The sequence below is a fragment of the Theropithecus gelada genome, chromosome 14 (assembly GCF_003255815.1).
Source record: "Theropithecus gelada isolate Dixy chromosome 14, Tgel_1.0, whole genome shotgun sequence".
Taxonomy (NCBI): Eukaryota; Metazoa; Chordata; class Mammalia; order Primates; family Cercopithecidae; genus Theropithecus; species Theropithecus gelada.
Window position 1 is genome coordinate 112,510,181 of NC_037682.1, and position 23,240 is coordinate 112,533,420.

General features: G+C 45.9%; 1 protein-coding gene across 1 annotated transcript in view; it reads left to right on the forward strand.

The window, feature by feature from the left end:
- Window positions 1–21,427, forward strand: part of GRIK4 (glutamate ionotropic receptor kainate type subunit 4) — a 427,684-nt gene extending 406,257 nt beyond the window's left edge. Inside the window, exons 18-20 of the mRNA XM_025356723.1 lie at window positions 256–384; window positions 14,649–14,767; window positions 18,543–21,427. Of these exons, the coding sequence (XP_025212508.1) occupies window positions 256–384; window positions 14,649–14,767; window positions 18,543–18,899 (605 nt within the window). The 3' untranslated portion in view covers window positions 18,900–21,427. The remainder of the gene's footprint in view (window positions 1–255; window positions 385–14,648; window positions 14,768–18,542) is intronic.
- Window positions 21,428–23,240: the final 1,813 nt, after the last annotated feature.

The following is a 23,240-nucleotide window of genomic DNA, read 5'->3' on the forward strand; positions in this document are numbered from 1 at the left end:
AGTCAGCATGGAGAGAAGGGAAGTAGAAAAACCTGAGAACCCTGCGTGAAGCCAGAACGCCGCACTCTCCCGGGGAAGCCCTGATGGAGTAGAGAGCAGTGGCCACATGGGCTCGCCCCATCCACTGCATCTGTCTGTCCCCTCTGGAGGTGAAAGCAGGCAGGGTGGCCAGGAGGTGTGCCGGGAAGGGGAGCAGAGTGACGCCTAACAGGGCATTCACAACCTGTGTCCTGGGCTCTCCTGTGACCCCCGCAGGCTCGGTTTTCCGGGACGAGTTTGATCTGGCCATTCTCCAGCTGCAGGAGAACAACCGCCTGGAGATCCTGAAGCGCAAATGGTGGGAAGGAGGGAAGTGCCCCAAGGAGGAAGATCACAGAGCTAAAGGTAAGGACGTTCAGGGCCATCCTCCTCCTGCCCTAGAGGACCAAAGTAGCTTGTTTCTCATGTTCAAATTCCAGGTACACATAATGACTTCTAGGACCCATCGCGAACCGCCTTGGAAGGAACCTAGGTATAAGCTGGGCTGGCAGGGGGTCAGGTCTGTCCCAGGGTCTTGCGTATCACGGGCATCCAGTGTCCACCTGGCTTCCAAGTCCTAGAGACTCTGCCTCCATGGTGTTTCTTGAACCCAGCTGCCTCTGACCCCTAGCACCACGGCTTCTACCCTGGCCCGTGCCGCGTCGTCTCACACCTGTGCAATCACAACCGCCTGGTTTTAGTTTCCCATTCTTGCGTCTCTACAATATATTCTCCACTACTAGCTAGAGTGATCCTTTCTAAAAATGCAAATTCGATGTCAGGATTCCCCTGCACAAACCTTCCAACGGTTTCCCATCCCACTGGGAATAAAATTCAGGGCCCTATATGATCTGTTCCCCTTCAACCTTCCTCTCTTCTCTCTGGTCCCCAAGCCTCCCATCTGGCTCTTCCACCCCAGGGCCTGTGCACCTGCTCCCTCCTCCTGGCCTCTCTTTGAAGAGCTCTTCACTCCTACCCTACACATGTCTCTCCATCACCTTAACCCCACCTTATTTCCCTTCTCAGACCTCATCGCTACCTGATATTATATTTCTTATGTATTTGTTTACTTTCCACTTTCTCTACTAGAATGTAAGCTTCATGAGGGCAGGGTTGGTCATCACAGGGCTGCCCACAGAGCCGGACATGTGGATATTTTATCAAATGAATGAGCGAATGTTAAATTTGCCTAAATAGAAAGCAGTCCCTGACTAAGATGTTTGGTTAAGGAGTGTTGAGGGTGCCTGAGAACCCAGGATTTTCTGTAGGGGAACACTTACCCTAGTTTGCCCAGGATGGTATAGTCTTGTTTCTATCTGTTGTAGATCAGTTAATGCCTATTAATTATTTCTAGACAGCTTTCATTCTCAAAGTGGCCTGGTTTAGACAATAAATCATATGGTCACATACCGTATCTACTACTCCATCTACTGCAGCCTTGTTAAATATGCAACAGATTTACCTGTCCATGCTCTGCCTGAGGAAGACAGCTGAGGAACAGAATGAAGGATATCATGTGCTTGTCTTTTCTGCTCAGCATGAATGATTGTCCCTGATGAGACAGCGAATGAATAACTATGTGATTCTCAGTGTCTAAACGTGGATCTCTATCTTGCAAGAAGAGGTCTCAACAATATGGATATATGGAGCAAGTATTTTTTATAATTTAAAGGAAATGCTGCTCTCAGAGGAACTGAGTGAGGCCACACACTTCTTGGCTCTTCATTCCCCAAAGGCCATATCTGACCATGGGGAAAGCAGTGGACATGAATGGACACAGGGCATGGGCAGACCTCATTTCAGTCCCGTCTCCACCGACCGCGAGTCTGTGAGTTTCAGCACATTAGTTAACAGCGCTGAGCCCTCATTCCTGTATCTGTAAAATGAGTTCAGTAAGTAACACACTGTAGGGCTGCTGTGAAGGGAGAGTGAAAAAGCACAGAGCTTGGCTCCTCCCCGGGCCCAGTGTATCGTAGCTGTCACTGATCTGCATCCTAGCACTGTACTCGGCTGCTCTCTGAACTTCCGGGCTGTCTGATTCCATCAGCTGCCTGCAGGGGAGTTATTTTCAAGGGTCAGCCGGATATTCCATCAATAGGGATGTGCTGAGTGACAGTGAGGTGTCCTAGCACATCACTTCACACGCCTGGGAGTAAGAAAGCTCTGCAGACTTACCAGCAAGCATCTTAAAGTGACTTCTGGAAACAAAATTAACTTACTGGAAGCAGTCAGCACACAATTACTGACACTTGCCAAATTACAGTTAAATGCTAGGGGGTGAAGTGCGGAGATTACTTCTGCTTGTTCAGAGTAATAGAAAATGGGGGATATGCAGAAAAAAGTGTCAAGACACTTTTGTGGATTGGATAGAATGAACTAGATTTTGAAGATGCCCAGGACCTCAATAGGGCAACAGTGTAGGAGGAGGGCATTGCAGGCAGATAAGCACCTTGAAGACGGATGTGGAGCAGAAGTCAGCGCAGTGGGCAGGGCTGTGTGCAGGGGCTGTGGGTGGTCCAGATGGAACAGAGAAGAATTCGCATTTGGGGAGTTGGATTGTGTAATGGGTTTGTACTAGGGAAGGTGTGGGTAGCAAAATGCTCCTCCACTCCCTCTCCGAAAAAAAGACATGGATTGGAAACATGTGGCTGGACCTGGAATAGCTAAAATAAAATTGGATTATTGTCAGCATATGTTAATGTTGCTCTGTGATAACAGTGAGCTAAAGGATGGCAGGAAAGAGGGCCATCTCACCTCCGTCTGCAGGGAAACAGTAGTGGTGGTGTGCTCTGCAGCTGTCTAACGTGGAAATGGGGAGGTGAACCTGGGGCCCACAGCAGAGGACCTTCTGCTAATCGATCCTTCCTCTGATTGATAAATGAAATAGAAGAAATGTCTAGGTATCTGTCTTCCTAGAAACCCTTGATCTCCCTCTCCCCTCACCACAGTGGGTTGGGGGCCTTCTGTGACTTTGGACAGAGCACTCAACACACTATGCTGCAATCTTGGTCTCCTCTGCTCAGTTGCTGGCACCTTAGACCCAGACTCAGTCTCATTTGCTTCTGTGGTCCTAGCCTCCCCAACAGAGCCAGGCACATAGTAGTTACCCAGTGTTTGTGGGATGTGTGATGAAAACTGCCGCTAGCTGTCGGAAGCTACCAATTGTTGTGTTCTCCTGGGTCATGCTAACGTGACTCATGAGACTGTGCTTGAAGTTACTTTCCCCAATAGCCCTCGCACCAGGAGCTGTCCGCTCACAGTCAGTTGTTCCTGCCTCTGAACAGCTGACCGAAGGCATATGGTGGTGCAGAGGTGCTGGAGAAGAGAGAGGCCTGAACGAGCAATTAAGGCACAATGAGAGGTCTGAATAGTGTCCCCAAGCTGCGAATGTGCGCATCCATCCCTTCTCCCTCAGGCTGAAGGGCTCTTCAAAAATCAACACTTAAGACATTTATTTTCTGTCTGTTGACATTTTTCCCCCCTATAGACAATAAGCAACTCAAGGACAGGGACTGTGTCTTATTAATTTTTGTGTCCTGATGCCCAGAACATCACCTGCCGTCAGTGTTTGATGAAACAATGAACAATTCATTTACAATAGATAAATGAATAGGTGAATGAGCAAGCGTCTCAAAGTCCTCCTGACTTTGGAGGAGGAAAAGTCTGGAAAGCCTTATCTTATGATTGTTTCCTCTGAAACGGGAGCCCAGCACCCCAAATGTTGGCATGGAAAATATTCATGTAGCTCTCATTGCTGCCAACAAACAGCGTGGTAAACTGCTGTGTACCAGGCACTGTGCAGGGCTCTGAAATTACCAAAAGGAACACAACCTGCCCTTGCCCTTAAGAGGCTTAGAAGCTAGAGAGAGGCACAGATGGTTGCTGTAATGGTTGCAGTGTGGGAGAGTTTTAATAGCGGTATAAAGAGAATGTCTGGAAGCCCAGAAGAGGAAGTGATGAATTCTGCGGAATGGTCAGGGAAGGTTTAAGGGCACATGGCCTGGACCTGGAAGCATCCCGTAGGAATGGCTGCTTTAGGACTGTTGTGAGGCACAGGTGTTATGCTGAGAACTCGGTCTGAAAAGGTAGGATGAGGTTGGACTTAAGAGAGTTGAAAACTGGGTAAAGGTATTTGGACTGCAACCAGTCTGTCTCACGCATTTTCACAGGAGGAACCAAAAGCAGAGGAGACCAAATGGGAACTGTTGGGGATCTAGGACATTGTCTAAAGCAGCCTACTTGTTCAGAATTTCCTGAAAGTCTTCTGTTCTGGCCTAAAAATACGTGTGAATTTTGCATCTTACTCTGTAATATAGGCATGTTTATTTAATGTAAGAATGTTTTTTCCCACCCAAGCCCTAAGTAAAATCAGTGTCCCAGGAAGATGCCCTAACAGCATGTCACAGCTTTGCCAGACTCCTTGGCACAGCAACAGTGCCCTGGACTGGGTTTGGGAGAATTGGCAGTAGCCATCAAAGGTTCTGGGGTGAGATGTGGCACACGGAAAGCAGGTGTGGTGGGATGGAATTCTGAGCTCTTGGTGGCATTCATGGTCCCAGGGGATAGTTATTGCCTCGGGAGAAACCAAGTCAAATTACTGGCTTTAAGTTCCAAAATAAGTTCTTAAAGCTCACAGCAGACATAATGTCCTTGAAGAGTGAGGTTTTTGATTTGCTAGAGAAGTATTTTGGAATACAGAAGGTTAATTCCTAATAGAATCTGGGCAAAAAGTTGATGCTAGAAGTAGGAGTGAAAAAAAAAAAAAAAAGAAATAGAAGAACCGGGCCACCAACTCTGCAAATCAGATAAAAGGATGCCCTGGCCAGGACAGGAGCTTCTGAGCAGGAAGTGACGTGTAAAAATGTGCTTGGTCCTTGCCCTCCTGGGAGCCGGCGAGTGGCAGATAGCACTCCCAGAATTAGCTGGGTATTCCAAGAGTTCTAAAGAGATTTTTACTTGTGCAGGGGCTGTGGGTGGTACATGTGGAGCAGAGAAGAATTCGCATCTGGGGAGTTTGGCTGTGTAATGAGTTTGTACTGTGGCATGACGCATATTTCTGGAGTTTAGCAAACCCCAGAAATATGTGCCATGCCTCAGTGAAGTGGGGGACATAAGAGGTGGCACATAGGGACCCACAGCAGAGGGCCCAGTGAAAGGCCTGAGTTTTCCTTAACTCCAGACAAAGATACTGGAAATCTAAGTGGACTACAGCATAAGACCAGACACCTATCCCCACCCCAATACAATGACACAACCACAAACCCAAAATACATCCCGGAAAGAAGGGGGAATGGAGAAGACACTGGATTTAAGCGAATTTAAACATGAAATGACTGAAAAGTCTCTATGTTTTTGCCCATGTGGTGGAAATGGAAGTTGGAGGTGGAATAGAAATACAAAGTTATAATTGTTGCAGTTGTTGGCCTTGGAAACAGTTCCACATCCACAATAGATTAGATGGTTCCACAGTTTCGGAAGACTGCGCTGACAGTGGAGTTCAGGGTGGAGGGAGAGGGGAGGCAGAGAGGGAGATCAGGCTTCCAGGAAAGATGGAAAGAAGTGAACAGGAGGCCTCTCTCCACTGCACTTTGGGACCAAATGTTCCCTGGCATGAAGAAGAGAACTGAACAGATGAAAGGGAAAATAAACAGTGGAAATCATCCTGCCCAGGTCCCAAATGCATCCGAAGATTCATTTGGGTGCTATCAGCCAGCCAGTGTTAACTTGTCTCTCTACGGTCATCCTTTGGAACAAGAGGGTGAGCTGTATTAATAAGAGGCAATGTTTCAGAGTGGGGCTGTGTGGGAGATGCTATGCAAATCACTCTGAAAGCCAGGACTTCAGCTACTGTCCCAGCCATAGCTGCTAGTGCCAGTTTAATGTGGTGGCCCCATTTGTGCCATGGCTGGAGCCCAAGCAAACATTACTCAGAGAGGCTAAGAGGCTTCTTGGCCAAGCGAAACTGCATGTGACTTCTTCCAAACCAAGCAAGAGCCACTAGCCTGAAACGGGAGGTGCCATTGCTTGATCGATCTCTCTCGTAAATTAGCTGTCAAACTTACTATGCTGTGTCATTCATTGTCCAAGGGATTTGGAAAAACAGGACCAACATGACCCAAACATCTCTTCCATTAAATCATTTTTTTTTTTTTTTAAAGACAGATTCTCATCCTGTCACCCAGGCTGGAGTGCAGTGGTGTGATCTTGACTCCCTGCAACCTCCAGCTCCTGGGTTCAAGCAATTCTCCTGCCTCAGCCTCCTGAGTAGCTGGGATTACAGGTGCTTGCCACCACGCCCAGTTAATTTTTGTATTTTTAGTAGAGATGGCATATAACCATGTTGGCCAGGCTGGTCTCTAACTCCTGACCTCAAGTGATCTGCCCCCCTCGGCCTCCCAAAGTGCTGGGATTACAGGCGTGAGCCACCGCACCCGGGCTTTACGTCTTTAAGTGTTCACCAAGAATTGAGACCTAGGAACATTGTTTTTCTTGTGTCTCAGGCTGAACAGAGGGCAGTAGCTTTCACCTGCTTTCCCAAGCAGCTCCAAGGTGATCTTTCTTTTTTAGAATTTCAATCAGTTGGCTTTCACGTGTGCCTAAAGGAAGGAGAGAAATATGGAATGGGCAGAGAGGGATAGAGGTGAAAGGAACTATGAGTGGGTCTGTTTTTCGGAGACCTCTGAAACTGAGAGTGGCTGCAGTTTTAATTAGAATGTACCAGACGACGCGCCAGTGCCTAACATAATCCTTTTCTACTTTGTTATCCTATTAAAATGCGAGAAATTTCAAAGAAAAGGAACTGGTGCTTACCCCACTTCTAATCCAATATTACAGCTCAAACATTACTGCCAAATTGCAGAGAAGAATCCTAACATTGTGATAATGCCACCAATCCCGAGTCTTTGTGCCAGGTCTTGCTTGCCTCTGGTAAGAGCCACAACATTACCCCTTAGCTTCCTCGCCCCCTCTGACTCTCCCTGCCCGTAGCTGGGTGACTGTCCACCTCCCTACCTCGCTAAAAAAATGAAACAGCAGATCCTGTGGAAAACTGGAGATTACAAAAAGGATCAGGCTCCATTCCAAGCTGTTTCATTTTCTTCTGCCTTTTCTTTTCAAAAAACACTTATTTATTTATTTTCTCACTTAGCTGCTATAAAAAGAAATATCGCTAGCCACTCACAGATGCCGGCATCCCAATTCAAGGAGATTGGATTACTGAAGTCTTTGCAGAACAATTGCTAGACAAAAAGGTGGTTGGTGAACTCCAAGGAAATTAAATACCTTTATCTTGAAAAACACGAGCTCACAGTTGGGCTTCAAAGGAACATAAATACACCACCAGGCTGTGAAAATCAGGGTTCCCTTTCAAAAATGGAAAAGAGGCCAGTGGCATTGACTCACAGAACCCTTAGAAAACAGGAAGTTTGCTGTCTGGCACGGTGGGAATGGAAGTGTGAGACATCTTAGCAAGAGTGGGGGTGAGTGATGGGGGTGGAAGGGGCCCCGGGGATGCTTCCCTCTCTCTTTCTTCTCATGGGGTCCAGCGTAGTTATCCTGGTTCTCTGGTTTCTCTGGAGAGAGCCAGGGCTGGAAACCTGAATGTGGGAATTTAGATAGTGTTTCAGAGAGATGCCGTGGAGGAAGCCTCTCTCTGATCAAATTAGATCTATTTTTGAGAGAGAGAAACTCCAGAGGGATTTCCAGAAAACCATGATCACAGCAGAGGCAAAGGGTGGCCCCATGAGTCTGCAACAAAGCAGGTCGAATTGTTAAGACTTCAGCTCACTGTTGTCTGGTAACTGGGCCGAGATTAAGCCAACAAATCATCGATTCAAACATGTGATGTCATGTTCTGAAGGACAGAAGGGGATTTTATAAGCTGAGCTGTAGCTCACACATAGACCCCCTTACCCCTGCCCTGCGTCCCTCTAGAGGTTCCCAGGAATGTGTTCAGTCATTAGGATGCCAGGTTGAGCTCTGTCATCGCCCCGCTGCAGCGTGAGTGGATGCCGAGTGACCGGGAGAGGTGGTGTGGAATTGGCCGGCAGGGGGGCCTGGCTTCAGTTTAGATTCGGGCACTTCCACTTGTCAGCTATGGAACCTTGGGCAAGTTACCTAACTCCTCTGTACCTTGGTTTCCGTGTCAGGAAAATGCAGGTAAGCGTAGTGCCCATTTCACAGGGTAACTGTAAGGATTGAGTTAAAACATTTAGCAGGCTAACTTTGCTCATAGTAAACACTCATAAAGGTCAGCTTTACATATATACAGAGCGTTAGCTTTGGAATCAAACTGATCTAGAATTTACATTAGTTATGAAAACATAGACAACTTAAGTTCTCTGAATTTCTGTTTCTTTAACTATAAAGTGGGGACAATGGGCCTTCTCTATGGTGTTTTTAATGATAATTGAATGAGATAGCAAATGAAAAATGAGGTACTTGAGCTCATATTTTGATGGATTATAAGCACCCTCCCATAGCTCGTGTTTTGATAAATTGCAAAATTTATCAAATACCTCTCCCATCCCTCTTCGGGTTTGAGTCCCTTTTGCCTACTTTTCTCCCATTATTCTTTCCAGAATCTGCTAGGTCTAGTCACCAGATGCCTTGGTGAATGCAAGACGAAATGTCAAGCTTACCATTTCAACATGATGAATCACTTTGCATTTTCTGGGAAGGTCATGTAAGTCAGTTTATACCTGGGCACATGAAGTTGCTATTTACAATCCCTGGAGATCGGACTATTTGATATACTTGCATGGCTATAGGTGAATATAGTTCTGAAATAGAAAGTGCTTGAAAGCCTTATGGGTCCAAGAATTCATGTTCTTGTCCAGTGCTCTTGATGAGCCAATGTGGCACAGAGCTTTAGGACCTAGCATAGTGCCCAGCTCATGGAAGCTTCTCAGTCAAGATCTGTTGACCAAGGTCAAAGAGCAAATACATTGTCTCTTGCCGGGATCTCGTGGCACTAGTCAGTCCTCTCTCTGTGCGAGTGGATTCTCTGCACCTGCCTCCATGGCTTTTATGGTCTCTGCCTTTTTTCTTAGCCTTCCCTCACTGTTTGTTCAAAAGGAGCTTTTCCTCTGTATTTTAGTTGCAGATTTCCACAGTGCTTCGTGGAGATGTGTGAGGGTTTTACGGGCTAGGACACAAGTGTACCTGAATCCAAGAAGTGGTTATTAGCCAGATGGAACCAAAGGAAGAGCAAGTGGGTGGGTGGAGACTCACATCTCTTCACAGGTGCTCTCTTCCAGGGTGCCCTTCCCGTTCTTAGTTCAAGAGACAAAGAACATTATTCGTTTGCATTTGTGAACTATCATTTTGTGGGCAAAATATTTGTGGGCAATCTGCGGGTGACACCAAAGTTAGTATTTAGCCAACCAGGAGTTTGTGGGGAGAGCGTGATTCTATTTCAGTGACTGCAGCTGATTGCTGGGGCCTAGCTGAGGCTCAGAGACTCAAGTGTCAGGAGAAAGTCCCAGTTTGTAAAGCCATCTGCCTGCATGGCTTATGCGTGGTCCCATCTGAAGAAGGGAAGGAAAGAGATGACTAGATGGCTTCCCAATCCCCCTTGCCGGTGCTGAGGCATCTGTGAGTGCCACGTGGGCCTTGTAGGCTGGAGGGAGTTCACATCAAGGGCCCCTTCTGATGAATGTCGATGTGCTGTGGAAGGCATTTGACTTCTAGAGAATGACTGATGACAGTGTTAAATGGAACTGCTGTGCTCTCCGAACTCTCCCTTCCCACTCCCCACTCCATCTGTTTTTCAACTCTGACTCTGCCAGCATTCTATTCTTGCTTCCTCTTTCCAATAACTTCCTCAAGGCACAAATGGTATTCAAGCCTTGCTTCTGTGAGGAGGAGGCCACTCAGCCAGGAATCAGGACTCTGGAGCCAACACCCATGATTAACATGCTGGCCCTGAAATGCGAGAAGCTAGGAAAGAAAGACTATGGGGTGTTTCAGTGACTCATGGTTTCTGCCAGCCTCCTGTTAAACCTCAGCTCCCCCAAAAGCTTTCCCTGATCCAATAAAAATTGTTCCAGTGCAGACCACATGCCTGTTGATAACTGTCCCAATACCCCCACCCAACACAGGCAGTCCATGTTGTGAATTGCCCATGTCAATATTCAGTCCCCTTTAGCCACCACTCAGTACAGTCTGGGCCGTCTTCCTCTATGACCAGACTGGAGCACTCAACCAGAGCTGTCACGTTTTACCATTATTTCAAACCAAATTTAATTAGAAAGGAATACATATGGGTCCAGAGCTTTTGGTAAGGCAGCCCTCTACATCTGGAATTCTTTGTCCTCTCTCTTTCTGCTCATTCTTTCCACAAACATTTACTGAGCTCCTATAATGGGCCAGGTACCATGACTGTGAGGTTGTAGAGTTGAGCAAGGCATGGTTCTTCCCCTCAAAGAACTCGCAGTGTAGTGGGAAATCCAGATATATAAACTAGTGTATTATTTTATGCATAATAGTGATAAACAAGGTATTATTAGTAAAACACAAAAGTAGTATCACTAAAAGTCAGGTAAGAGTAAAGAAGGCAGCCTGGAGGAAGTGACCTCTGAGCTAAGTCTTAAAGGAAAGGTTGAGTTTAGCCAGGTGTGTGTCTCGGGGGTAGGGGTAGGTTCCAGGCAGAGGAATTAACAGGAGCAAAGGTATGGAAGGTAGGAGCAACGATGCTGTGTGCTGGGAACTATAAACAATTCTGTGTTACTTGAGAATGTGTCCAGTTAGATTTTGCATTTCAGAAAGATCAGTGAGGCAACTGTGTAGTGTGCAGAGTTGAGGAGGAAATGGCTACAGGGAGGGAAATAGTTTTAAAGGCTACTGCAATAGTCCAAGCAAGAGATGGTGGGTGCCTAAACTAGGGAAGTGGCAGGAGGAATAGAGAGAAGGGTAAGAAATTGAAAAATATTCAGGAGGCAAAATCAGCAGGATTTGGTAATAGCCAAGACATGGAGGAGGGGTAGGAGACCAAAGGCAGGAAAATGAGAAGAAAATGTGCCCCAGGCCAATCAAAGGAGATTGAGGAGATCGGAAGAGAGTGATAAGAAACGGCTTTATAAAATGCCAAGACTGGCATGTGACTGACGATTCAAATGCTAACAAAGGTCATGCAAGATTAGGACTAGAAAATTTCCATTAGGCTAGAAACAAAATGTTCATTGGTGACCATAGCAAGGGTGGTTTTAGTGGTGCAAGACAAAATTGCATGGGATGAAGATTGAATAGCAAGAACAAAAGAGTATTCAAAACAGAATTATTTTCTCCTTTAGATATCATAGACAGAGTTACTTGGAGCTTAAAAGCTTTTTGAGTGTCCAAATTATGTTTGAGGTCTGAAAAAAATTACTGGTTTCAGAATGCAAAAAGGAAACTGCAAAATTAAATTAAGACATGTTTAATTAAATATCTCCAAAATGTAACATTGTTTCAACTTCATTAATCTTTAATATTCATAAAAACTTCATTACATGTAGAAATAATTTATTGGTTATATTTTTAATTTTGCAACATTCTTTTGTATGTATGTGCAATGATTGCTGAGAAATCACAGCCAATTTTAAGTTAACTGTATCTTGCCACTCAGTAATATCAGAAGCAAAAATTTTTTAATGCATTTAACGTAAGATGTGGGTGCATTTTGTTCTACTTGCTTTTATGTGAGATGGGTCCTCCAAATGTAAGTGATTTTAAGGGCTTTTAGAAGGTCTTAAAATAGTTCTGATGTAGACAACTCTCAAAATCCTTGGCCATGGAAGGAGAGAGAAGAAGTGTTGGATTAGACAGAGCTGGAGAGAGTAAGGAGGATTTCTTTGTCTTTAAGGAGGGAGAGACATGAGTATGTGAATGTACTGAGGGAGAGAGCCAGTGGAGAGAAGATTGGAGGAGGACCAGGGAGGTGACTGATAGGGAGGCAGGGGGCACAGCTGGAACACAGGTAGCAGAAGAAGACCTAAAGGGGAAAGAAAACCACCTCTACAGAAACAAGAGGAATGTGAGACCCTCTGCAAAGGGGCCCTTGTCCTATTTTCTTTTGTTTTTTGTTTTTGTTTTTGAGATGGAGTCTCACTCTGTTGCCCAGGCTGGAGTGCCAGGGCACAATCTCGGATCAAGTGGCAGCCTCCGCCTCCTGGGTTCAAGTGATTCTCCTATCTCAGCCTTCCAAGTAGCTGGGATTACATGCCTGGCTAATTTTTGCATTTTTAGTGGAGACGGGGTTTCACCATGTTGGCCAGGCTGGTCTCGAACTCCTAACCTCAAGGGATCCTCCTGCCTTGGCCTCCCAAAGTGCTAGGATTACAGGCGTGAGCCACTGCACCCACCCCCTTGTCCTGTTTTCTATCTCAAGCACAACTATTGCCAAGTGATGGGGGTATCTTGTAGAATCTCAGCAGTCACTTGGGGACTCCAGTTACCTGAGCAGATGGCCGTCCTTCATGTCACCATTGTCATTTCCCCATTCACGAGGGATGTCCACCCAGCCTCCCTCCACAGGGGCTGGCCAGAGAAGGTAATTCATCCGTGTCGCACAGATACACATCCTAATACTCCAGTTCTCACCACCCCTAAATCTGTGGGCTGAAGTATCTGCCTACAAACCCCAGCCAGCTCCTTGGTACATTCCCTCTTAAGTGTCCCTTTTTCATCCCCTCCTTCTTGTGGCTCTTGATGCTCCCAGAGTGAAAACCTTCTACCCAAATGGCCCAGATTAGGGGGACAGGTGTTAACACAAGATGTGGGTGCATTTTCTTCTACTTGCTTTTATGTGAGATGGGGCCTCCAAATATAGGTGTTTTAAGGCCTTTTTGCCCATTTAAGCACCTTCCTCCTGGAAGGTAGAATTGAGTTTTTAAATGATCCCCTATTTTTTATTATTCAAAATAGAGAATTCCCGCATTCACACAGGTACTCAAGAGTTGACTGTGGACCTGCAGATCAGAGTGTATAGTTCATTTGGTGCGTTCATCATGTGAGTCCTCAGCGTCATTCTAAGCAGATTTTCAGTTGTAGGCAGGGACGGCTACTGCACTATTATTTTAAAAACAAAAATCAGGCATCCACTTAGGACTTTGTGAAAGGAAACCCTGGGCATCCTGAAATGGCCAGGTAGGGCTATTTTTCCAGTTTTCCAAGGTGCAAAAGGTAGCGTTGATTTCTGCTCTGGCCCTGTGACTCCTTTTATAGTGCCGTGCGAGGTTGACTGCCCCTGACACTGACAAGACTCCGTGTTCTGTGAGGACACTACTGACTGCACACTCAGATATGCAAGCATTCCTGAAGAACACGGGACACAACAGACCCTCCTGGATGAAAGATGCCTTTTGATTTCTGATTGTGGCCCCAGTTGAATCAGGGTGTTTTGTGTTTGGGTTTCTCTAATGCCAAAAAAAAAAAGCATTTAATTCCATAGCTGAACTCAGTGTTTGACACAGTGGAAATGAAACAGCCACATCATATCCTATAAGTATGTATTGACTATATACTGTGTGCCAGGTATCGTGCTTTGCAATGAGGACATGACCAGAAACGATGTCTGACTCCCAGGAACTTACAAACTTGCACAATGCTTCTAAAATTACCAATTTGTAAACTATTTTTAGGAATGGCTAGAAAAGAATCACCTGTGAAAATACAGATTCCTGGGCCCCATGTCCAGAGATACTGATCGAGTAGGTCTGGGGTAAGGACTGGGAATCAATATTTTTAGCAAGCTTTCTAGGCAGTTCTGATGGCAACTGGTTTGTAAAGCACTCGTTTGGTGGGATAAAAAGTTTTACTTTCCAGGCCGGGCTCAGTGGCTCACACCTGTAATCCCAGCACTTTGGGGGGCTAATGCAGGCGGATCACCTGAGGTCAGGAATTCGAGATCAGCCTGGGCAACACGGTGAAACCTCGTCTCTACTAAAAATACAAAATTAGTCAGTCCTGGTGGCACATGCCTGTAATCCCAGCTACTCGGGAGGCTGAGGCAGGAGAATCGCTTGAACCTGGGAGGCGGAGGATGTGGTGAACCAAGATTGCACCATTGCACTCCAGGCTGGGCAACAAGAGTAAATCTCCGTCTCACCAAAAAAAAAAAAAAAAAAAAAAAAAAAAGTTTTACTTTCCAAATAAGTATTTTAGTAACATGTTGACAAAGATAGGTAAATAGAATTTTTTCTATCCATGGTTTGGTCAAAACAGTTGCTTTTATATCACATAAATACAATATTAGGAAGACTGAGTAAAACTTTTATGAAACTGTTAGAACTGGCAGGTATTTTGGCGTCATGTCTCTCTCTATAAGCTGTCAGAGTTTGCCTGAGCCCTTTTCTTAAAAGGTCCCCACCTCCCAGCCCCAGACACCCTTTGGTAGGCTTCTTGCCAGTGTCCTTGATTGATGGCAAGATCTCTCTCTTCCATTTTATTTCAACTATGCTGCATTTTTTTCCAGATAGATAATTAAATATCTTCAAGGACTGGGTGTCTCTATGTCAGGTAGACTCATGGGTGTCTACTTGAGCATCTACAATACTCAAGTTCTTGTTTAAATGATTTTAGCATTTTTGATACAATGATTGTGTCTTCCTGATCTTTTACAATATTTTTTATTTGTTATCACTTTCTTACAGGCCTGGGAATGGAGAATATTGGTGGAATCTTTGTGGTTCTTATTTGTGGCTTAATCGTGGCCATTTTCATGGCTATGTTGGAGTTTTTATGGACTCTCAGACACTCGGAAGCAACTGAGGTAAACTTCCAAAGGGGTATGATCCATAGTGTTGGCAGATGGGGTGAAGTTCATCGACTCATGCACATATAAAGTCATTTCTGACGCTTCCCACAGGAAGTGCAGCCAAGAGAATCCCAGTGCCCAGCAGAGGGGATTTGGCTCAATGCTTCATTACTTAGTAATTATGCAGCTACAGAAGGGGCACTTAACCTCGCCGGGCTTCAGTTTTCTTTGAAACAGCCCAGCCAATACGCATGCGAAAAAGCTTTTATGAACAACAAAGCCGTCTAGAACTATCCTTTAAGATGTAGTTGAGAAAAATAGGTGAAAGTACCAGGTTACTACGGAAAAGACAACCTCAGTCCTTCCATTTTGAGTATGTTTTTGCCTTGCAGGGAAGGATCCTTAGAGATATCCTGACTCATGTGAATCCAAGAATTTTATCTCCCTTCTCGGGGATTTTGAATAAGTTCAGTTCCCCAGCTGTGGCTGAGAGACAAGGTTAACATAAACTTTACCCAGCTTCAACAGTTGGAGAAGAGGGAAGAAGATGTTATCCTGCTCTTCTTCCAGCCCACCCCAGGGAAGATGTATAAATCCTTACATGTTAATTGCATTATTAGATTTTTTTTTTAAAGTTACATTAGCCTCTATCTCAGTCTCCCAACTCTGAATCTTCCTAAAACCTTTCCTAATTGGCACTGGGGAAATATCTCACAGCAGGACAAACAGTGCCGCTGGAAGTCTATGGAGTCTGGCCTCACATGGGGCCTTAACACAACACTGCCTGCCAGTCCTGGTCCTCTGTGCTCAGCCCCTTTGCTGTCTCCTTGTAGGACTTCCATGCTGTTGCCCACTCCTCAAGCTTCTCTGCTTCGGCATGCATAGAGCTTCATTTTACTTCCCATCTCCCAAGAAATCAGGAGTGGCCAGCCCTGAATTAAAACCCCCACTAAGAATCTCCCCACAGCTCAGCCACCCTGCAGCTGCAGCAGATAGCCCAGTCCTTCTGCTGTCTCTTCCTTGATCCTGTCTTTCCTCAGCTACTCCAGGATTATCCTCTTTCTCCCCCGTATTTTTTTTCTGCCTGCTCTTTCTCCAATCCACAATTATGAACGCGTCTGCCGTATTTCGAAATAATAGGAAGATTACTATTGCTTGCTCTATCCCTCTCCTCTTCCAAACCAAGGGGATCCAGCTGAGAGACTCTCAGTCTCTATCTCCTCACCCCCATTTTGGTCCGAAACCCAGGGCAGCCTGGCTTCTCCCTACCCCTGCACCGAAAGGCCAGTGCTTAAAGGTCTGACCCCTCCCAGTGGACCAAACCAAAGAGAATCTATTGGGCCTTATTGGACTTCGGTGTGTCTCTTGATGATGGGGATACTTTTTTTCAGAATCCCGCTTCCCTTGCCTTGCATGGCACCCAGATTCTTGGTTCCCCTCGTGTTGCTGTCTCCAGCTTTACTGGCTTTCTCCTTTTGCCCACCCCTTAAAAGGTGGTGGTCTTACTTATTCCCTAAGACCTAGTTTAAGTGTTCCCTTCCTCTTGAATCCTTCCTCATTTCTCCTGCTGTGTCTCAGCAATTGGTCATCCTCCTTCTTCTTGACACCGCTGTAACCTAGGCATGAACCACTTACACACCACATTGCAATTATTTTGGTATCAGCCCCCAACTAGAGGTCGAGCTGCCTGCAGTAAACACTGTGTCTTTTATCCCTGTGCTTGACACACAGTAGACAGTCAATAAATCTACATTATTATATTATTGTCACATGTAATAGATTAGGCAGGTGGTACTATTTTTATTGTAGTTATTATTAGAAGAAGAGAGGTTAGGTGACTTGCCAAGAGTCTCTGCTATTTAGTTAACAATTGTGGGGGTGTGATGTTCCTATAATCCAAGTCGGGAAAACTAATGTAGGCCATATTCCATTAAGTGACATCACCTCTCTATAACCGCTTCACATTTTGTTATTCTCCCCCAAAGCTCACCCATGGTCTGGAAGTACATTGACAAACTCAGCAAGTAGTTAGAGCACTCCAAATAGCTAAAATAAAGAGTCAGTGCTGTGTTAGCGATTTGGTTATGGTAGAACAACTGTCCCAATTATAGAATTGGAAGAAAGAACGTGAAAGAACTGAGGACTTCTGCTCCCATATGGTCTAGGAAAGTGTCCTTTCAACTCAGAGTAGGGCACTCAGCAGAGCATGTGCGGGCTTGGAGTTGATAGGTATTGGTCCAAATTCAGAGTCAGCTATTAGTCAATTTTTGGCAATATGCATAACTTCTCTGAGCCTCCATTTCTACATTTGTGAAATGGATATAATAATAATAGTAATCGTAGTAATACATGCCCATCGGCCAGGCACAGTGGCTCATGCCTGTAATCCCAGCACTTTGGGAGGCCGAGGTGGGTGAGTTATGAGGTCAGCAGTTCAAGACCAGCCTGGCCAACATAGTGAAACCCAGTCTTTACTAAGAAATACAAAATTTAGCTGGGTGTGGTAGCGCGTGCCTGTAATCCCAGCTACCGGAGAGGCTGAGGCAGGAGAATCACTTGAACCCAGGAGGCGGAGGTTGCAGTGAGCTGAGATCACGCCACTGCACTCCAGCCTAGGCGACAGAACAAGACTCTGTCTAAACAAACAAACAAACAAACAAACAAAAATACAGGCCCATCTGTATTCTCTCTCTTTTTTTTTTTTTTTTTTTTTTGAGATAGAGTCTCACTGTTGCCCAGGCTGGAGTGGAGTGTAGTGGCAGTATCTCAGCTCACTGCAACCTCCGCCTCCCGGCTTTATGTGATTTTCCCCACTCAGCCTCCCGAGTAGATGGGATTACAGGCACACACCACCACACCCAGCTAATTTCTGTGGTTTTAGTAGAGACAGGGTTTCACCGTGTTGATCAGGCTGGTCTCGAACTCCTGACCTCAAGTGATCTGCCTACTTCAGCCTTCCAAAGTGCTGGGATTGCAGGTGTGAGCCACTGTGCCCAGCCCTCTCCTGTGTTCTTCATCCATAGTTCTGAAACCTAAAAAGCTGGGAGAGTTCCAAGTTCCTTGTAAGTTTGATGCAAATGCACTTAGTGGTGACTTCGCTTGACTGATGTTTGTGGCCTTTATCACACTCACACGGTGTGAGTGTACATACATATTGCTACAGGAACATTAGTGGGTTTGCATTCAAGTCTGCCCCAGACCCACAGGGTGTGATACATACTATACTGTTTGTGCATTGTATTACCCTCCTCTTGTTTTTGTTATCATGAGGATACATCCATCTCCAGCTATAACCGGTTGGCTAAAAGAAACAGGAATCTTCAGCCTAAGGAACAGAATGTTCATAGAGACATGGTAGCCTTTTCAGATACTTGAGAGACTGACATGTGGTGGAGGAATTATTTATTTAGTAGACTTCAAGGTCCAAATTTAGCTGGGATCAATGAATGAAAATTTCAGGGACAGAAATTGTTAGCTGGGTAAAAGGAAGCAGCATTTAATGGAAATGTGCAAAAAAAAAAAAAAAAAAAGGGAGATCATTGTCTTTGAAGGTGTTCATCAAAGATTGGAGACCAGCTGGTGGGGCTCTTGAATATTATGGTATGGAGGGTGTTTGGACATTAAATGGGAGTGGAGTGAGGAGATGGACTGAAAAGCCTTTATTATCTTCATACCTAACATGACACGATTCTGTGACCGCTGTCCCCCTCATCCCCCATCCCAGCGAACTAGCAAGGGGTCCGCGGTGGCTGGTTGAGGGGCTGGGCCCTGACCTCGCTATCTCCTCCAGGTGTCCGTCTGCCAGGAGATGGTGACCGAGCTGCGCAGTATCATCCTGTGTCAGGACAGTATCCACCCCCGCCGGCGGCGCGCCGGAGTCCCGCCGCCCCGGCCCCCCATACCCGAGGAGCGCAGGCCCCGGGGCACGGCGACGCTCAGCAACGGGAAACTGTGCGGGGCAGGGGAGCCCGACCAGCTCGCGCAGAGACTGGCGCAGGAGGCCGCCCTGGTGGCCCGCGGCTGCACGCACATCCGCGTCTGCCCCGAGTGCCGCCGCTTCCAGGGCCTGCGGGCACGGCCGTCGCCCGCCCGCAGCGAGGAGAGCCTGGAGTGGGAGAAGACCACCAACAGCAGCGAGCCCGAGTAGTCCCGGCGGCCACAGGACGCGCGGAGGCGGCGCGGGGCGGGCACTGCTGTCAGCCGCGAGCCGGGACTTGTACAGCGTCGACACCTCTCCGGATTTCGGAGCCAGTCACTTTTCCAAAAGATCAAGGAGCCTGACGCCCCAGCCAGAGACCGCGCCCGGTCAGGCAGCGGGGTCCACCCGGAGACGTTGCACCCAAGTGGCAAAGGACGGCCCTCCCTCCTGGGCACAAAGACACATCTTCTCCCAGCGGGCCTTTCCCTCTCGCCAAAATAACAGAGTATAGGGTGGGGGGTCCCTACCCAGACCAGTCCAATGAATTGGTGGAATCATCAGCTGAATTCCCCCTAGTCAGAGGCCAATGTACCCTCTGTCTAGTTCTTACCGAAAAAAAAAATTAAACTAAACAGGGAAGTTTTTCTTTTCTGGATTTGTATATTTTTGTTAATGTTCTTTTCCCTTTCCTCCTCTCCGTTTCTTCTTTGTCATCTTCTCAGTTCTGTTAATTTGTTTTGTGTTTTTTGGACGGGGAGGCTGGGTTAGGGAATGGAAGCCTAAATAATCCCCATTTCTTCTTCTTCCTGAATTTTGGGATATTGTGTTACCAGTGCATCCGATTTCAGGTGCTTAACTCTCCTTTCTGTATGGTGATTGGGGGCCTGCAGGAGCACAAGAGAAGAGGTCTCGGGAAGAGTCAGATGGAGAGTCTCAAAAGCATTAAAGTAAAGTTGTAGATGCCAAAAAGCAATTAACTCATCGGATACTCAGAGAGACCTTGAAACGCCTGGGATGTCAAGGGTTAATCTGTCTTTTCTTTCCCTTTCTCTTTCTGACTTTCACTGTTACTGTGTTTGATTTGATCTTTCTGTGAATGTAGTCTCTGAAGACAGACAGGGGAGGAGAACAGAATGCACAAAGCGTCCTAGGACTTCGTTTAAGGAGCGGAAAGAGTGGATAGAATTTTCCCATACCATGGCCTTGGCTTCCCGTGGAACATGCTGTTCACAGAGGAGGAAGGACTGGGCCACGCCGTTGGTATGGTGCATACTTTGTCAACTGCATCTCTTTTTCAACCAAACTCAGTGGCTGCCTATGAAGCCAGACCCCCAAGACTATCAATCATGGATTGGGTAGTTTCTTGCTACTTTGATGTGAGACCTGGGTGCAAGCGTGTGTGTGTGTATGTGTGCGCGCGTGTGCGTGTGTGTATTTATTCCATAGAAAGACCTTAAGTAATCAAGAATTTGCTAGGTTCCTGGGAGAGAGGTGGAGTCTCCTAGTCAATACACAGTCCTGGGAACCAGGAACTCCTGAGTCCTAACCTCAGCTTGAGCAGTAGCCCCCCACCTTGTATGACTTTAGGTAAAGCATTGAACTTCTGTTCCATCCACCAAATAGGAGTTACTGATGCTGTCCAGGTTACCAGGTGACTGCTAGTGACTGCTCTCCATGTGAGAAGTTTGCAGAGTCCAGAGCACACGTGTGATGGGAGGGGTGAGGCTTTCTGCAGCTGCTTGACCTTTGCTTGACTTCACCAATTAGGAGTTTCACGCAGAGAGTTCTCATTTGCTGATGGAAAACAAATTCTATGCAATTTCCGATTGTAAACTTAGCAAATTCAGAGAGAGAGAAACAAACAGCCACTACCACCACCTCCACCTCCACCACCGCTGCCACCACCTTGAATGGAATTGTCCTCACTTTTGTTGCTGTTGCAAATGTACTAAAATAAAGACATCTTTGGAAGATGACGAGCTTAATTCATGTTTTTGCCATTTGGGTTGGTCGGCATCCTCTTTATGCCAGGACAGTTAGTTAGGGCTGCCGTCCTGGGGGCCGAATGGTACCCTGATTATTCCTGTGAGGGAGACTCATTTTGTCCTCACCTGACCTCACTCATGAATTTGAATCCTTTATCTTTTTTCTCTTTAACCATCAAATGACAACAAGCTGTGCAAGACACGTGGGTCTTTTTTTAAACCTTGCCTTGATCCTCGTGGAGAAACATGGATTTGGTGGGAAGGGCACCTGAAGGCCGGCTGACCACAGACCCCAGTGGTGCCACTGTGCTCCAACCTGCAGCTCCATCTCATGCTTCTGACAACGTGGTTCCTACTGTCAGATCACATTTGGGGCGGGAAGGGTGGTTTTTTAAAAAAACTCGTTTTTATGAGCAGGCTATCTTGATCAATAGCAAACTTTTTTTAATGGATTAGTGAAATAAATGTCCCTATGCATCATTTATAGTCTGTTTCTTTCTCCGTGTGGAATCAAGATAAGACTGCCAGCACTAGATGGTTTCTGTTAGCTGCTGAGACAAGGGCCGCACCTCGCTCGAGCTGGTGGGTGAATTTGCAACCAGCTAGTACCCTTCTTTGGTTTGTCTCCACTTTTTATCTGTTGGTTGTTGGCTTTCTTTTCCATTCTGTATTTTCTATCTGACTCTGTATACTGTATAAAGCAGTTTTTTCTTGTCTGTTTATCTTTCTTCAACTGGAATATTTACAATAAAACAGAAACAAACCCTGAAATGTTAGTGATGGATGAAAGCTGTTTGGGTTTAGAAAGTATGGTTTAGTGTGTCTAATATCCAGGTACTAGATTTGAAAAGCAAACAAAATCATAAACCCACTCTCTGTCTTCCCCTCCCTGCCCTCTCTCTCTCCCTCTCTCCACCTCCCTCTCTACTCCCCCACCCGCTTTGGCTCTTTGTTCAGATCCCAGAAAAGTCTAGGTGGCTTCTTTCAATTTTTAGTCCTAGGAGCCAGAGCCAATCCGCCCCCCATCCCCAAAAACGGATACATATGTTAATGAAGTTCAGGATTCCTAGGGTTTTGTCTTCCTAAATGCACTTTCACAGAAGAGTCATCTATTGATACCTAGGGTAACTCTAGTCAGATATCACCCCAGATTCCACTGGGAGCTTGAAGATTACATCAATTAAAATATAATACTTTATTTCTTTTAATTGCTTTGCAGGGCCCCAACCGTCACAAGATCTCTACCTCAGAACCCAGGTAGAGTGTAAGGTGAGCATGGAGAGGGCCGAAAATCTTTTGGCTTCCTCTCATCCACTGCTCATATGAGAATATTCTTCCTGGGAACGTGCCAGCCAGCTCTCTTATTGGTTAGGTGAGACTGAAATATCATGATAACCAATCCACCTGGGGCCACTCTGTGAAAGTTTCTTAGTTTTGGATTCCAAGGAGTTTAATTTTCTTTTGGAATCCAAGGGGGAGCTTCCCCGTGGTGTAGGAGTCAAGTACACAAGGCCAGAAAAGGGCTGGGGCGTTTCAGAAACACCAGATTGGTGGTTTGAGAGAAGCTTGAGAGACCATTTGTGGCCCTCCCACCAACGGGATGTTCACAGCAAGGTAAAACAGTCTGGAAATGATAAGGGAGATTTGAGTGCCTGACTAGTTGTCAGCTCTCTTGGGGTAATAACAAAGAGGCCTGTTTGGAAAATTCAGAGAAGGAATCCTTTCATAAAGGTTTTGCTTATAGCTAATGCTTCCTGTGGGATCTTCTCAAAGAGAAATTAAAGCGACCTGAGTAATTCCTTTGCCTTTCCGGGAATGGTGACTTTCTCCCCACAGGCGACTCCCCACAGTGGCCAGAGAGTGCCCTCAGGAACTGACAACCTGCCCATCCTAAGGTTTGCCTCAAAGGCTGGGGACAGTATGCTCTCCTAAGACTTTTCCCATAGGGGAAAAAGTTGTTACTGGGAGTGGCTTCCAAAGGAAAAAAAAATCCAAATTTTAGAGCCTACATGGTCAACAAGCTTGTTGTAATTTGAGGGCAATCAAGCAAGAGAAATTCCACCACTACTGTTAGAACATTATCATTCAAGTTTTATGAATTTCATACTAATTTCCAAATCTGGAGAGTGAATGAAACAAATACGAATGTTAGCATTTGACAAACAGCAGAAGTAATGCTGAGATCAAGAAAGAAAGAAGTCTACGAAGGCAATGAAGTAAAAACTAAGCTCTCTACCAGAAGTGGCAGAAAATTGAGGCCCCAAGAAGGGTCATAAAAAAATTCAGCATATACTATATCCGTAGGTTAACTAAGCATATGCATATAAATATTTCAGTCACCAGGATTTACATGTCACAATGCATGTCAGTGCATTGTGACTGATGGGTGTAGCAACTGAGGGCTTGATCCTATTTACAAGTTAGACTAGATACAGATAGTGGATTACAAATCCCTCTATCATCTGTATTTAGGGCAAAAGATTCTCCTGTAGAAAATTAGCTAAAGCTCCTGCCCACTCTTCAGTATTCCTTGTGCCCAATCAAATGTTGTTTCTTGGTTGTCAGGGAGCACTGGCACTTTTCC